The 17,263-nt window shown below is 42.8% G+C and overlaps 1 protein-coding gene across 2 annotated transcripts in view; it reads right to left on the reverse strand.

Annotated features, from left to right (window-relative positions):
• VPS35L (VPS35 endosomal protein sorting factor like) overlaps window positions 1-17,263 on the reverse strand; it is a 116,549-nt gene that overhangs the window by 40,625 nt on the left and 58,661 nt on the right. For both annotated transcript variants that reach the window (XM_047087276.1, XM_047087277.1), the window contains 8 exons: window positions 13,758-13,804; window positions 12,894-13,005; window positions 12,237-12,353; window positions 9,552-9,605; window positions 6,464-6,544; window positions 4,040-4,102; window positions 2,846-2,931; window positions 1,335-1,415 (listed from right to left, as the gene is read on the reverse strand). In XM_047087276.1, coding sequence (XP_046943232.1) covers window positions 1,335-1,415; window positions 2,846-2,931; window positions 4,040-4,102; window positions 6,464-6,544; window positions 9,552-9,605; window positions 12,237-12,353; window positions 12,894-13,005; window positions 13,758-13,804 — 641 coding nt within the window. The remainder of the gene's footprint in view (window positions 1-1,334; window positions 1,416-2,845; window positions 2,932-4,039; window positions 4,103-6,463; window positions 6,545-9,551; window positions 9,606-12,236; window positions 12,354-12,893; window positions 13,006-13,757; window positions 13,805-17,263) is intronic.

Genomic DNA, 17,263 nt, shown 5'->3' on the forward strand with positions numbered 1-17,263 from the left:
TTTTTAAAGAAAACTTAAGAGCCTACAGCAAACAGGAGCCAAGTTTCTTGTGTATTGGTTCATTCTAGGGGAAAGTACTGGCAAAGACTGCTTACCACCCGCTAACAAAGCAATGTCCCTTTCATTCTTTGAGATTCCCATTTCCCAGCCTCCTTTGTAGCTGGGTGTGACCATTATGACAGTTCTGGCCAATGGGATGGAAGCACAAGTGGTGGTGAGCCTTCCAAGTTTCCTCCCAGAAAGAAAACTACTGTCCATCAATGCCCATGGGCTATACATGCCCATGGTGGAGGTAAGCCAGCTGCCCCCAGGAAGACAAGGACAACATCCCCGAGGGATAGCAGAGCAATGAGACAGCAGGGACCTGGCTGGTGCTCTAAAGCAGACCTACCTACCCCAACCTTCTGGTCTCACACCTTTAGCAAGAGAGAAATAAACTTGCCATGTTACTGAAGCTAAAACCCAGGATCCTACCAATAAGAGTGCCTTTCTGGACGTGTTTTGTGCCTTTATTTCTATTTTTGCTCAACTAAAAAGTTCATTGGTTCCATTTATTATGAAAAGTCTTGATATTTTTACTTTTATAACTCTTCCTGAGGTTGCAAACACAAAGCCATGAAAACAAAGTTTCCAAAATTCAGAAGAAAAAAAAAAGAAATACAATTCATCTTGTTGATGGTTAAGTTCCAAAACTATTTTCTCAATTCTTAGAACATTTTCCACTGAATCAAGCTGCTGTTCTTTAAAAATTCTTTGGGGACTAAAATTTAAGCCACAAATAAGCAGGAACTGCTTCAAACACAACCAAGTGGAAACACGTAAGGAAAAAAACAACTAGAAAGCAAAGGAGTCATAATTTGGCCTTTGACCCAAAAGGTAAGGCCAATGGATGGACAGGACTGGGCCTCAAGTCTGCCAAACAACTAGAGCCCTTCATGTAAGGAATATATGCCATTTCATTTGAATTTCAAATAGCTGGCTAATAATGAGAGAAATCTGAAGCTTAGGTTACTGGATGAGTGAACTCATTACTCCCCTATCTGCTGCTCTCAAGTCTCCAGGAGACATGGAGTTTGAGTTCACTTGGATGAAACCAGTCTTTTTCTCTCAACAGAAATCCCTTTGTAAAAACATCTGCCATCTCATGTTTGCAGGAAGGTTACCCTCACTCTCTCTTCTCCTGGGCTGGAATGTCCTCATTAGCAAGAATTTTAATAGACCCCACAAAATGATATTATTCACAGTGGCAGCTTAAAGCAGTAATTCCCCAATGTACTATTTACGTGGTATTAAGACCCAATCCATGTTATGTTTCAGCCTTTAGCGTGGCTTACTTCACAGAGTCATGCATGGTCTTGCAAACGTGCAAAAGGGCGTTCAGAATGACGGGGTCCTTTGTGGGCTCCTGCTGATGCCTACAAGACATTTAAAGACAATGGTAAAAGCGATGTCCACCCACAGCAATGAAAATATGGATGAATTTCTCATCTGCACATATCTGAGAAACAGCAAATTACCCAGCTGGCACTGAACATGTAATGGGCAATATGCTGTTTTTCTCTTAACTCTTCTTTCAATAACAAGTTTGCTTTTTACACATATTCTACCTTCTCCTAAAATTATGGTAAATCCTACAAAACTGCTGCAATTCCTAAGCCAGGCAAAGGGCAAACCTGTTTGTTTTTTTACTACATTTCTTGAACCCTCTAAAGCAGTCTACAACCTGTCTATAACTGTGTTGAGTGCCAGGCAAAATTATTAATTTGGCTTTTCAAATAATATAGAAGGACAAGGTCTTATAACAAGTCCTTATGTGGGGAAAGTAGGTATATTTGTTCCAAGCATATGGAATTAATCTTTTAGGAAGACAACATAAGGAAAGCTTAAAACATACATTATTCAAGCAACATCTAACTCCGTTTTCCAAACTGAGGTTCTTTAGGTACCATCTTAATACATTTTATTTTGCCATATCTATATATTAATCTTTAGAGCAACTTTAACTTTTTAAATTTAACCTTGTCCTAACAGAATACATGAAAACACCAATTAAACTAATTATATTATCTAATATACCTTAAATTAAATATACAATCTTTATGTATTTTTTTAAGTTTATTTATTTTGAGAGAGAAAGAGAGAGAGAGAGAGAGAGAGAGAGAGAGAGAATGAGCAGGGGAGGGGCAGAGAGAGGGAGAGAGTGAGAAAATCCCAAGCACTGTCAGTGTGGCGCCTGAAGAGGGGCTCAAACTCACGAACTCCGAGATTATGACCTGAGTTCAAGTCAAGAGTCGGATGCTTAACCAAAACTGAGCCACCCAGGTACCCCTAAATTTACAACTTTTAAAATCAAAACCAAAATCTCTCCTCCATGTGCCACCTAAAATAATTTTATGTTCCACCAGCAATATGGCAGTTTGGGGAAACACAGATTTAGTCAACAAAAGGAAAGCAACTAAATAGGAAAACTGATCACAAATCTAAACATTGAAGATGGAAAGCTCTCTAGTCCTGAGACCTTGATGAGTATGACTTTATTTTTATCTTTTAAAATGTTACTCCGTAAGGAGTTCATTAACAGAATGCTCCTTCCAAAATGCATATCAGAGTACAACGTAGGTGATGGCTGGGCTCCAGCTAATACTTACTAGTCTGTCTTCTTAAGCACCAATTACAAACTTCTATCATGACTGTTCCTTTTATGTGGTTGTCCCTTCAATGTTATTTTGGATGTTAAATACATCCATATCATTAGGCTTCAAAAGTACACAAACCAATTTCTTATCAACAGGTTTCACAAGGTCATCGGGAATCCCAGCTCCCGGTTATGCCGTGTTACACTTACTTGATAAAAACTTCCATGATGCATTTGCAAACCTCCACCCGCACACTCTCTTTTTGGAACATGTCCAGAAATGGCAGAAATTTTTCCTAAAAATAAAAAAAAAAAAAAGCACTCTACATGCAATTTACGCAAGTTACTGGAAGGAATTTGCGGGTCACATTTTCCTCGAAGGTCAAAGCAGAGAAAGAGTTGTTCATCTCTCTAAGGCAGCTCAGAAGAGGACTCCCCTGAAAGCAGGGAGAGGGCCCAGTACTATTAAAACCACTTACATGTTCCCAGGGGTCAGGGCTGGGACAGTTAACATTTTGGGAACCATCTGGCAATCTTTAGAGGACCATGGACTTTTCCAGAAAACACAAGGTGGGCTTCAGTCTTTTTTACAATTGTACTGACCAGAGAAAGAAGAGTCAGTTATTCAGAGTGACCTCCACATCCCGACTGTGCATTTACTAACTGTGCAACCTCACTCACATTACCCCACCTCCTCCAGCATCCGTTTTCCCATCTGTAAAGTGGGAATCCTAAGTGCTCCTACTTCCAGCAGTGCTGTGAAAACGGTACGAGACAATGCATGCCAAGGTCCAGCACGGTGCTTGAAGAATATGGCAAATGTCCAAAAAATAACAAGTTCTATTTTTAATTAAAAACACACACACTCCTGTGAGTGCACATGAATGGAGCCAGAAGAGGGGGGAGTGGAAGGGAAGCGGATCCCCTAGGTTTGTACTCGCCCAGGGCACCAGAGCCAACTTGAAGGGGCATCATAGGATATTTGAAAGTTTGAAGGAAACAGAAAAATCTCAATTCTGTCAGACACTGAGACAACTATTATTTCAACACCATTTCATAGTTTCGATGTTAGACTGCACGTGTGACATAAGGTCACCTATGAAAATCAATGTGGAAGAGGAGAGGAGGAAGAGAATGTCCAGTCTGACTCCAATGTTTGAGAGGCTGTGTGGTGCTCAAGACAGGCACACATCCCATTAGTGAGTCATGAAAGAAATACAGATGATATTTTTCTTTCAGTCTGTGTACTAATTTTTCAGACGCTGATTAGGTTGTTATGCCATAAATACTGAGGTTGTTTAGACCTAACTACTTTATAAAAGGAACCATTAAGTATTTCTTTTGGCCCGGGACACCTCTGACTCAGAAACAGATTTCCAAAGGTAATTAAGGCACGTTACTTACCACTGAGAAGAGAACGGAGAAATCATGGAAGTGGGCGATCACTTTCTTAATTATCGACTGAAGCTACAAAATCACACAGAAAACACATTTTATTTAATAGAACTTGGGTATTTTTAGTTTTATTTTTAATTTTTAAGTGTTTATTTATTTGTGAGAGAGAGATAGAGTGTGAGCAGGGGAGGGGCAGAGAGAGAGGGAGACACAGAATCCGAAGCAGATTCCAGGCTCTGAGCTGTCAGCACACAGCCCGACGTGGGGGCTCGAACTCACGAACCGTGAGATCATGACCTGACCCAAAGTTAGACGCTTAACCGACTGAGCCACCCAGGCACCCCAGAACTTAGATATTTTTAAAAGGCAACCTTCTTTCATTATTTGAAATTACAAGCACAATAAGGGAAACCTGGATCACTCAGGAAAGGGGAATTATTAGGGTGGGTTAGGCCCTGTATTAGTCTGCAGTCTTGCGGAAGCCACTGCTCAGACTCATCATCGTCTTCTGTAAGATGGAGAGCAAAGCAGTGTCTTGCTCACCGTGAGGATTAATGGGACAGTTCACGTAAGAGCCTTAGAGCAGTGTCGTGTGTATCTTCGGGAAGCTCTCCATTCAAGGCAGCTATGAATATGCAAACTTCTTTTTCAAAGGGCCACAGAGTCATCACAACTGCTCAGCTCAGCTATGGAAGCTCAAACGCAGCCCCAGAGAACATGTGAACGAGTGGGTGTGGCTGGTTCCAATAAAACTTTATTCACAAAAACAACTGATGGGCTACATGTGGCTGATGGGTCAGTTTACAGACCCCTGTTCTAGCCCATCATGACCTTGTATTTACTGACTACTCCTGTGGAGAGGCAATGAACTGAGTTTGCCGGTGGAGTCAAAGGCCATGTCACTCACTACCCCGGGATGGTGCACAGTCCGTAAGGTCAGACCCAAATACCCAGGTACCGATGTCCACCAGCCCTCACCCTGAGATGTACCCAGTCCTGCTGACAGGGAGAACCACAGAGGTGCTTTTTCTAAGGAAAATATAAATCCTTGCCCTTGGCTACTGTCAAGAAGAGAGAATTCACTGACAAGTACTTGTGTTTATACTCAAAACACCGCTGTTTAAATCATTTCTTTAAATCACTTAAGACAAGGGGCTCACAACTCATATGGGCGGCTGTCCCGAGTGCAGGCTGATCCTTGGGGTACCTTTTACACGTTGCTTCTAGATATGACAGAGTTGTACAGTGTAATTATACCTCTCTCTTAGGAATGGACTATAGTAAAATTACTGTGTTAAAGTCTTCAATTAAATGGGTCCCTAGGATCAAAGTCTTACCAAATGCTCCTCAACAAAAATTCTAATGCAACTCAGTCTTCATCTGCGCCCAAGATCCTGATGACCCACAAGGGATACGAACTTTGCCCTCACATGCTTTATTCACTCAATGATGCTTACCAAGGGCCTGTTGTGCGCAACTATATATTGTTTTCATCACACCTAGAAAAATGTCAGGTAGTCAGTGCCTACTCAGTAAATTCTAATGATGAACTATTTTAATCTGCAAATGGTGAAAACATTCTTACCAAAATGTTAGAGAGAATTCTAAACTTCTCACAAACACATGTAATTAATTTTCTTGTATTAAGTTAAGCTAGAAATTGATCACAGGCAATAAATGCCAGAACATCACATTATTAAATACAAAATCAATTATTAATTAGGTCAAAAGTTACTTTAAATGAAGCTTCACTGGACTCTGTATTGGAGGGGGGAAAATACCTGATATCAAGGACTTTATTGAGTCCGCTGACAAAACTACAGTATGGACTGTGGAGTAGGCAAGAGGAAAATGTAAGTGTCAAATTCCCTGAAGTCGATTCCCAAACTGTGGTTACACGGAGAATGTCCTTCTTCTTAGGAAACACTCACTGAATTCTTCAGAGGCAAAGGAGTCGGAAAAAATGTAAACACATATTGATGTGCGTGCGTGTGTACACAAGATAATGATAAAGCAAACACGGAAAATGTTCACAGCTGGTGAATCTCAGTAAAGAGTAATGGGAGTTCTCGAGCTATTCTTCCAATTTTCCAAGAAGCTGGACCTTATTTCCAAATAAAAAGTTAGTTTAACTGGAAAACACAGGCCCTTTATTTACTGGTGCCAAGCAAATGTGCCAGAGGATCCCATATGACATCTCACCTAATCCTCACAACCATTCTGAGTGTAGGACTATTATTCCCATTTTATAGGTAAGGAAACTGAGGCACAAGGTTAAGTAACTGAGTAAAGTGAGCATGGCGAGGATACGGCGGAGCTAGGATTCGAACAAAAGATTATCTGACTTTACAGCCTGACCCATGCAACATGCCTATTTGATTCAACAGAATAAAATTTCTAACAGTGTGGAGATGACAGAAGCAAATCCGTTACCTGAGGGTAGGAGTCTTCAAATGCACGATCTGGAGTCATGTGCTTGATGACATCAGCCAAAACGGTATTCACCTCTCGTTTCTAAGAAGGGAAAACAAACCTGTGTTAGACACTGAAAGGCAGTCGCTGTTTTTCTGGTGGCAAGGACAAATAACTTCAGAATATATCACATACCTTCCAGGAAATAGTTTCAAATATTCTGCAGGAAATAGTATAAGGGAAGAAATTCCACCTGTATCACAGCCCTGAAGGGAACTACTTCTGCACCAGGTCAGGACTAAAACGTTGTTCTCAAAGGTTCTGGGGTGTTACAGCTTTCCCTGGATGCTGGTAAAATCAGCCGTGCCACTTTCTGCCTGCCTGTCCAGGCTGTTCCCCAGGCACTGGCAGGAGCACCAAGGCATTGTGGGAAGTGCACAGAGTCAGCCCCTCCGAGCTGAGCGACCTTGATGCTCACTTCACTCTTGTCATCTCTATCAGGGGTCGGCCAACCACAGCCCAAATTCAGCCCTGTGCCTATTTTTGTACAGCCCACGAACTGAAAGTGATTTTTACATTCAAACAAAAGAACATTTCATGACCCAAATTATGAGACTCAAATTTCAGTGTGCACAAAGTTTATTGGAACACGGCTGTGCTCACTCTTATTGTCTGTGGCTGCTTTCACATACAATGACAGAGTTGGATACTTGTGACAGAGATTGTATGAGCTACAAAGCATCAAATATTTACTATCTGCCTCTCCACAGAAAAGGTACACTGACCCGTGGAACAGTGAAGCCTCCTGGCAAGGTCTCTATGAGGCTGCACAGCTCACAGGTAAAGTGCTTGGTATTTGTTACTTAAGGTATTTGTATCACACATATCTGTCATCTAAAGAGCTGCCGTTATATTTACTCTCTCACTTAATGCTCATTCATCTCCTTGGCATGAACGGGATTATCCCCATTTCACAGATGAGGAAGTGGAGGCTCAGACAAGTTAAGTAATTTAGCTTAGTGGTGATTCTGAAACTGGGATTAGAAATATGCCAGGGCAGCTGGAACATCTTATAACAGAAAGTGAGAAGGGCATCAAAGACTATGGAGAGCATGTCAGAAGGACTCGGGAGCCACTTGATGACACACCCACTGGGCAAAGGGGACAAATGAGCAACAGCAAGAATAATGTAACTCAAGTATATTTAAATCCATGAAAGATACCAACAACTACTCACTGGTCACCTTTGAGGATGCTGAGGAATCAAATCCTTATCCTACAACTAGCAGAGGAGAAAAAGCTGCATCAATCCTGCCTTTTTCTGTACAAACTTGCACTTCAGGGTAACCAAATACCTGACATGAGGAGGTCGTCTTTCTACAAGTATCGCAGCTAATAAACAAAGAAAAGCTGCTAATAATTCCAAGGATCACCAATTTGCAGCTCCTAAGAAACTATGAGATGCAACGAGCTTCGGCGGCTGCCCACGATACAGGGAGGCAACCAGCCACCATGAGCCTCCCAGGAGAAGTAGCAAACCAGCACCCGCAGGGCCAAAAAAAAATCGAATCTGAAGCTGATTAAGTTTCTAGAACTAACTGCCCACTGACAGGAAATAGACAGCAGAAGAACACAGTGGACACCACCACAAGACACAACTAGCCAGACCAGATGGGGAAACTCTACGGGACAAAAGACCCAAATTCTTCCACAAATGAATCACAGGCGGAGGATAAAAGGGAAAGGGAAGGAGGAGGGGAAAAGAGAGAGAATTTGTAATTTAAAAGAACTCTTAGGAGTCTATTGCCATGTATGGGCCTTATTTTAATCCTGACTGAACAATTAAAAAAAATACAACTGGGGAAATCTGAACATTGAATGATTTTAATTTTTTATTAATTACTAATTTTTTTTGTTGGGATAAGATTAAGGGAATCTTATATTTAACACACATGTGCTGAAAACTGACAGATGAAAACACAATGTTTGAGATTTTCTTCAGAATAATCCAGGGATAAGGATATAAATGAAACAAGATTTGTCACGAGTTGGTCGTTTCTGGGTGAGGATTATAAGGGAAATCATATGTTTGAAATTTCCAAAATAAGGATAAAACAAAAATTGGACAAAATAAACAAAATCAACAGACCAGCCTTATATAATGTTTAAAACGAGGCCAAAACCAATTTGTCAAGTTAGAGGGCAGGATGGTGGCCCCCAAAGGCTGGGGGCTGTGACTAGGAGCAGAGTCCAGGGAGCTTGGGGGCTTATTCCTTACTCCTTGATATGGACCACGATCACGCGGATATACTTTCTGAAGATTCATTAGGTAGCAGATTCACAAATACATGCATTTTTTGGCATGAATGCCTGAATTCAGTTTTTAACAGTTGATGAAAATAAGCATTTTGGCAATAGGATGTGAACCCAGTCCTGCCTGCTTCTAAGGTCTGCTCTCTGACACACACAGTATTTCCCAGACTGAGGTTCTGGTCTGGGCACAGGGAAAGAAGTCCCTCTGCTTAGAAAAAAATTACACGTAAGTCAAATATGTTTGAGAAATGCTACTTCCTGGACCCCCAGGAAGAGTCCCAATGCACTTTAGAATGTAAGCATCTAAGGGATCCTATGGGGGAAAAACTGCTTCCCTTGGTAATGGAGTATTTCCCCAATTTGCACGTGAGCATGACACTTTTGTGACAGTACGCATAGCAACCCTCCACCACACTATAGTATAAAAGGATGCTATTTTTATAAATTAAGGACGATTACCACTGTAAAATGCCTAAATGCCTATTCTAGCCTTATTCATTATTATAAACACGAATAAAAACATAATTCTTCCAAGGGCACTTGGGTGGCTCCGTAGGTTAAGCATCAGACCTCAGCTCAGGTTATGATCTCACAGTTGGTGAGTTTGAGCCCCACATCGGGCTCTGTGCTGGCAGCTCAGAGCCTGGAGCCTGCTTCGGATTCTGTGTCTCCCTCTCTCTCTGCCCCTCCCCCTGCTCACACTCTCTCTCTCTCAAAAACAAACCAACATTAAAAGATATCAAAAAAACAAAAAAACCCATAATTCTTCCCAAAACGATCCCACAGCCGCACATACCGTGAAATGCTTGCAGGTGTACTCCACCCATACCTCGGCACAGTTAACGTAGTCCTACAGAGAAAAAGTAAAGATGTGTCTACAACAGGAACACCATGGCTAACCCTAGAGTGAAAGCTCATCACATGCAGATCCCTTCAAGGGTTCTGATCATCACTCGAGATGACAAGTGATAGGAATTCCAAGACTTGTTGGCTCATCTACAGAAAAGTCTAGCCCACTGATCTATCTTACCCTAAGAAGCAAAAGTTATATAGAAACACAGGAGTTGCTGGAAACTAACTAGACTTCCATTTCTGAATAACTACTTGGGCCAAAATAGAAATCTGGGAAAAACTGAAGGGCAGCGGAGATCAAAGTCAGGAGTCCTGGCCACACCTCAAAAGAGACACTGACCGTGGATCTGGTTGAAGAGCTTTGCTTAAATGTGATTTTTGCAGGTTCTGAGAAAAAAAAACAGACATCCTGCCGTTAAAACATAAACTCTGGGGCGCCTGGGTGGCTCAGTCGGTTAAGCGTCCGACTTCAGCTCAGGTCACGATCTCGCGGTCCATGAGTTCGAGCCCCACGTCAGGCTCTGGGCCGATGGCTCAGAGCCTGGAGCCTGCTTCAGATTCTGTGTCTCCCTCTCTCTCTGCCCCTCCCCCGTTCATGCTCTGTCTCTCTCTGTCTCAAAAATAAATAAATGTTAAAAAAAAATTAAAAAACAAAAAACATAAACTCTTTTTCTGATAGAGAGGTGATGTACAGGTCGTAAAAAGGTTAAGAAAGCACTGAAGATTTTAGGTAGGAAATTCTGTGTTAGATTCAAGTGGGGGTGGGGGACCCACGGAGAGACACCGGGATGGTCATGGAAATGGCAGTTAACAGCTAAATAGAGCTGCCTTCCCTGGAAAACACTCATGTGAAAAAAAAAAATGCTCGAGGAAAAATACAGTCTGCAAGTGTATCTCTTCTGCTCTGACACTTTAAGGAGAAGAAAAAAAAGAGAAAATGGGAGGAAAGAAAACACTTATGTCATTCACACAAGAAAAGCCAGCTGAGAAGGTGAACTTAATGAGGCCATGTGAAGCTATAGACTGAAGGAAACCATTAACATGGGCTTTTGATGCAAGGGTGCTTTGAAGCACTCAGGGACAGACCCCACAGGCCCAGAGACTTTGGACTTCCACATCCTAAAGAAGCTTTTTAGTTAGCCACTCGGGTTAAACAGAATTTCAACAGCTGAAGTTTAGTGAGGGTTTTGTTCAACTTAACATAGGTATGTGATTTTGTAAACAAGCTTCTAATTTTTCTAAGTTAGATCAGTATTCTCAACACACTACTGTAAATGCGGTGACTGGCAAGGAGGTTATAACTGAACTCTAATATTTCCTTCTTGGTAAATGACTGTCAAATGCTACACACCCACATTCAATTATTTGCTGCGTTTCAGTCTACATGTTTGTGTCCAAAACGCATATGTTGAGAATCGTAGCCCCGCAATGTGACAGCATTAGGAGTGGGGCCTTTGGGAGGTGATGAGGTCATGAGGGTTGAACCCTGATGAATAGGATTAATGTCCTGATAAAAGGGACCCCAGAACACCCTCTCCCCTTCACTCCCTCTCCACCTAGGGAGGAGGAGAAGCTGGCAGTCGGCAATCCGGAAGAGGGCCTTCACCGGAATCCAACCACGGTGTCCCCCCAATTCCAGACTTGTAGACTCCACAAGGGCAAGAAATCAATTTCTGTTGTTTGCAAGCCACCTGGTCTGTGGTGCCATTAAAGCAGCCAAGCTGAGATATGCTGCTGGCAGGAGAGGAATGGTTTGAAGGGTGGTGAAGTCTGACCAGCTGGTCCTTCAGCCGAAGACAGGCAGGGCCATTTACCCAGTGGCGGCCACGTAACTTGCTGATGTGTCGCCCATGAGGACGGTGAGACGTGAAACCCAAACTCTACCAGACTATGGCCATCGCTGCACACTGTTCCAGCACCTAACAGCAGTGGATCCATCTTTCCACACCTCCGTCCAAGGGGCAACAATTAGAATTCCCTTTTGCTAATTATACGTTTGACTGCTGAGCTTCCATTTAAGAATATCCTACTCAGTTGATATTTTCAAATCCAAATACTATAGACAGCTGCATTTGGATGCTGTTTGCTAAGTCAGAGCAGAGGTCTTTCAAAGTTTCAAATATGTTTTCTCACTTTACACTTTTACTACATCTTGAAGCCTAAAGAATTAGACATAATTAGGATAGAAAAATCAAAGAAATATATCTTTAGAGTTATCAATTCTCCACTATAGGTTAACAAAAATAATTTAAAATAGTATCATTTCTTGGGGCACCTGTGTGGCTCAGTCGGTTAAGGGTCTGACTTTGGCTCAGGTCATGATCTCATGGTTCGTCGGTTCAAGCCCCATGTCAGGCTCTGTGATGACAGCTCAGAGCCTGGAACCTGCTTCAGATTCTGTGTCTCCCTCTCTCTCTGCCCCCTCCCCCCCACCCCCTCAGCTCACGGTCTGTCTCTCTCCAAGTAAATAAACATTAAAAAAAAATTTTTTTAATAGTATTATTTCTTAAAACAAAATAAAAACCCAGACATAGGATTAGTGAAAATATCTTTTTTTTTTTTTAAACCAAGAATTTACTGCCAGACTTGGACAAAAGGCAGTCTATCTGAGGTCTGAATGGTCACCCACCTGTGGATTCTTCAACTTAGTGATAACTTTCCAAGCTTCATTGAGAATCTGGAGTCGATCACCCTCAGGAGGGTCAGCCAAGGCTAAGTTTAACCCCAGTGAGCGAAAAAGAAGATGCTTAAAAAAAAAAAAAAAAAAAAAAAAGAATAGCAAACCATTGCAATACTGGAGATTTTAAATCAGAGCACCTTGAGGCTTAGAGGAAAAGGCTGTAACCCTTAGCTCGTCTCATGGCTAATCTTCCAACATCTTCCTGAAGTTCTACCGCAGCCTTACATGCAAGTTAGAGACACTCAAAACAAAGAGCTGGCTCTGTGCACTGCTCTGATTCATGAGACACAACGTTCTTGTGGACAGAGCTTTTTATAAATCATGAGTGAAAATACATTTTTAAAAGATGGAAGCCCAAGCCTTTCCTAAATACTTCACAGCGAGCTAATTCAATAGACTTAGTTCAATAGACACTGGCAGCAACTTACATGTGTATAACAATCCCAGTCACTAACTCACCTTCCAGCATGTTCTTCGGAAACAATGCCTGTTTTCTCTGTTGGCCCAAGAACCCCCACAAAGGACCCTCTCCCTCGAGAGCTGTCGGGTAAACAGTGCCTACAGTGCCTATCTGTTCTCCCACTGAGCATCTGGTCAAGAGCCTACCTTGGGGAAACCCGACTCATCACACTCTTTAATCATGCCAATGAAATCCATGGACCTCGTGGCGATGAACTCGGCCCGGAAAGCGGACATCACGGAATTCAACAGCAAGGCGCTGCAAGACCCAAGTGCCCCATGTCAGAAGAACTTCCTCTTAATGAAAGGTGCTTTAATTTTAAGCACATATGTTGCTGGGAAGGATGAATGAAAGCTCTTTAAAGGTAAGGCTGGAAAAGAATTTTAAAAGGCTGGAGTAAAAAGGCAACCTCTAGAGACTAACACAGTGTTCTGTACTTATTTGGAACTCAATAAATGTTGAATCGGCTAGCTGGATTGACGGACAGCAAGCAATCACATCCATTTAAACAGATGCAAAATGAGCATGGTGCACTAATAAAACTAAACATCAAGTAATAATATTGATCCAAGCTGCAAATATATACCCCCATCTCTTACAAAAAGCACTGTTCTGGGACCTAGGGACACGTGACTTAGGGACATCTACCACAGAAGGGAAAAGAGAGGGGAAACCTCTTGTGCCTGGAAGAGAGGAAGATGGAATTCATCTCAACCCTTCCACTTACCACAGCCCCATGGGGAAAAGACTATTATGAAACCCATTTTACAGATGAGGAGACTGAGGCAGAGAACTCAAGTGACCCAAGTTCACAAAGCTGAGAAAGAGTAGAGCCAGGCACAGGAAGGCAATCAGACTCCAGTTTCCTGACCTCTGTGCCATCCTGGCGCTCTGCTGACCCTCTTGCCCACGTGAGCATGCCAAGCTCAAAAACCAAACCAAAACAAAACACAACAAAAACAAATGACTTCCATTTCCAAACCATGCTTTATGAATTTAAAAATACTTACTTGTTTCCTAGTTTCTTGCATCTCTCCATCATCTCAGTTAGCAGGGCCTAATTAAAAATAATAATGAAAGTCATGAACTTGGAGAATCTGAAATGACATTTCTCACAAAGACATCTCCAAAGTAATACTCTAAAACAGATGTAGCCACATGCCCATTTCCAGAACTCTGAGTCTGGCGAAGATAGGGAGTCAGGGGCAGGGAGGAGTTCAACTGTATGGCACTAAACATCATGGGTAAGACCTCAGGCCCTGATGCCCTAGGGCATTAGGCACACTTGGGCTCAAATCCAGTCTCACCAACTACCAACAATGGGGCCTTGGACCAGTCACCTGACTTGGTGAAGCCTGGGTCTCCTCCCCCTTTGCCAGAGGACCCAAGTGCTACCATCACACGTGCAAGATTACCCCAGGATGGTGAGGGGTCTCCTGAACCCTAGACACCAATAAGAATGGAAGTTTCTTGACTCCCCACCTCTCCTGTGATGCACCGTCCCCCTCCAGGTCCTCCCCATTTCACTGAGAATTTGCTAGCACCCACTGTCCATGGTGAGATGCACTCCGCATTCATGATCCCCCCTCTCACAACCAGCCAGGAGGCAGGCTCTCTATTCTGCCACTGCACAGGTGAGAGACCGAGCCATGTAACAGTGAGTGGCCTGCTTGGACCAAGGTGACACACGGAGCTACCGCGGGCCAGACGTGACCCAGGCAGCCTGGCACCAAAGGCTAACCTCATCACTTTTCCTCCCAGCGAATTTTGAGGCATATATTTCCTCCAAAAGGAAGTAAATGTTTAACTCACTGGAATACTGTTAATGGCTTTAGAGCTATCTTAAGACAATTACGTACTTCTAATCAAAGAGCTCTTGTTCTTAAAAAAAAAAAAAAAATCAATGGAAGAGGTATCCTTTAGGTCAGTGGTTTGGGTAAGGTTTTGAATGGCACAGACAAGGTCAACAGTAGAACTAAGGAGAAAGAGTGCTCACCAGGCTCCCAGCTAAGCACCACTGCTGCCTTTTCTTGTTTATGCTTCACAGTATCCTTGGGAGGCCCGCCTAAGTCATTCCCACTTCACAGAAGAGAAAGTCCAAACTCAGATACTTTGACTTTAAGTCACTTCCTAGTAAGTGGTGGAAATGAGATTTGTAGGATTCTGGCCCCCAGTTTTCTTTAGTGCAACTGCACCCCTTCCAGATGTGTCCCTTTGTGTCCTAGTGTTGCCTGAATAATTAAGGTAAAAGCTGATGATGGAGATACAGGCTGTACCCCAGAACCCTGATTTCATTCAGGTTTCTGTCTCTGCACCACAAATATCAGGCTGGGTGCTGTTATGGACTGAATTAGGTCCCCTCCAAATTCTTATGTTGAAGCCTTAAAGCCCAACGTGGTTGCATTTAGAGGTAGGGCTTTTAAAGACGTAATAATGAGAAATAAGGTCCCAAGTGTGGGGCCCTAATCCAATAGGACTGGTGTCTCTTTAAGAGGAAGAGACACCAGGAACACACATGCACAGAGAAACAACCATGTGAGGACACAGTGAGAAGGCAGTGCAAGCCTCATGAAAAACCAACACTGCCAGAACTTTGATCTTGGACTTCTAGCCTCCAGGACTGTGAGAAAATAAATTTTCCACACATTAACAAAAATTTTTTTTAATGTTTATTTGAGAGAGAGAGAGAGAGAGAGAGAGAGCGCGCGAGCAACAGAGAGGCAGAGAGAGAGGGAGACACAGAATCTGAAGCAGGCTCCAGGTTCTGAGCTGTCAGCATGGAGCCCAAAGCGGGGCTCGAACCCACCAACCAGAGATCATGACCTAAGCCAAAGCTGTATGCTCAACCAACTGAGCCACCCAGGTGCCCCGAGAAAATATTTTTTTTTGTTTAAGCCATCCAGTCTGTTAGGGCAACGTACTATGGTCTGAATGACCACCCAACTCCCAAGGCAAGGATATTAAGAGGTGATCAGGTCATGAGGGTGGAGCTCTTACAAATGGGATTAATTCCCTTATAAAAGTGGCCCAAGAAAGCTCCCTTGTGCCACATGAAGGCATAGCAAAGGCAGCCATCTACGAACCAGGAAGCAGACCTTCACCAGACACCAAATCTGTTGGTATCTTGATCTTGCACTTCCCAGCTTTAGAACCGTGGGAAATACCTGTTACTTATCAGTCACTCAGTTGTGGTATTTTGTTACAACAGTCAGAAGGGATTAAAACGTAGCCTGAGCAAATTAACACAGATCCAAACCTATCACAGTGGTCTCATTCCCTTTGCTAATGGGGGATTTATACAATTGATGCATGAGAAAAGGTTTCCTTGTTCTTAAACAGGAGCCCAAGGAACTGAAGGCTCCTCATCTTTCTGCCTCTGGATGCTGCCATGTCTGGATGTGATGACTGTAACGGCTGCAGCCACTTTGCTATCTGAGGATGATGGACAGAACCTGCCTCGCCCACGGCCTTTACCTGTTGTGTCAGAGAACACACTGAATTATTTTTGTAGGGCCAGTTAGGTGTTTGTTTCTTATAGTCAGAAGCATCTTAGCTGATGATAAAGTTGCCAATGTCACAAGTGGCTTCCCTAACCCTCTCATGGGATATTTATACTTGAAAAGTCATTCTTGGTGACCAATATCAAAGTGGTTTCTGGAAAAGATTGAGAAAGAGAGATTCTACAGGATTATCAGACTGATACTTCCCAACACACACAAATAATCACACATTCAATACCTACTTATGGAGAAACTTTAAGACACTAAGTAGTATTCTAGGCACTGGGGACAAGGCAGTGAGGAAATCAGAAAACCATGCCCTCATGTGGCTTATTCTCTTACACACCCATGTGCATGCACACGAGCTCTTGGCCCACTACCTTTGACAAGATGAATTAGGGCAAATGCCAACATATGGACAAAACATCCTGGCCATTAAGACAAGTGCGTCAAAAGTTCTCTTTTTCACAGGATACAAATGCATTAAAAATGTATCAAAAAATGTAACTTAAAAATTTTTAAAAGCTCTGTGATAATATAGGAATATAGAAAATGCCCACAAGTGCCCACGGAGCTAAATGATATAGATCTCAGGCAGGTCTGTTAGAGGTTATACATTTCTTCTGAGAAGTGACAGGATTGATTATCTTTGGCAAGAACAAGAGGAACAATAGCTCAAACCAGACTGAGATCGAAACAAGCCTATTGGCTGGGATAAACCATGAAAATGTGCAGCTCAGCATATTAGCTCGTACACACACATCAGAACTTAGAGGACACAGGAGACTCAGAAGGCCCCTACATTTATTTGTATATTCGTTTTTTCATAAAAACTATAAAAATTGGGGCCACCTGGGTGGCTCAGTCGGTTAAACGTCCAACTCTGGATTTCGGCTCAGGTCATGATCTCACAGTCGTGAGATTCAGCCCCGGGTCGGGCTCCACACTGAGAGTACGGAGTCTGCTTGGGATTCTCTCTCCCTGTCTCTTTCTGCTCCTTCCCTGCTCCCACTCTC

Source organism: Lynx rufus, unplaced genomic scaffold, assembly GCF_022079265.1.
Source record: "Lynx rufus isolate CCGP_SWC_20201006 ecotype Redwood Valley unplaced genomic scaffold, mLynRuf1.p SCAF_23, whole genome shotgun sequence".
Classification (NCBI taxonomy): Eukaryota; Metazoa; Chordata; class Mammalia; order Carnivora; family Felidae; genus Lynx; species Lynx rufus.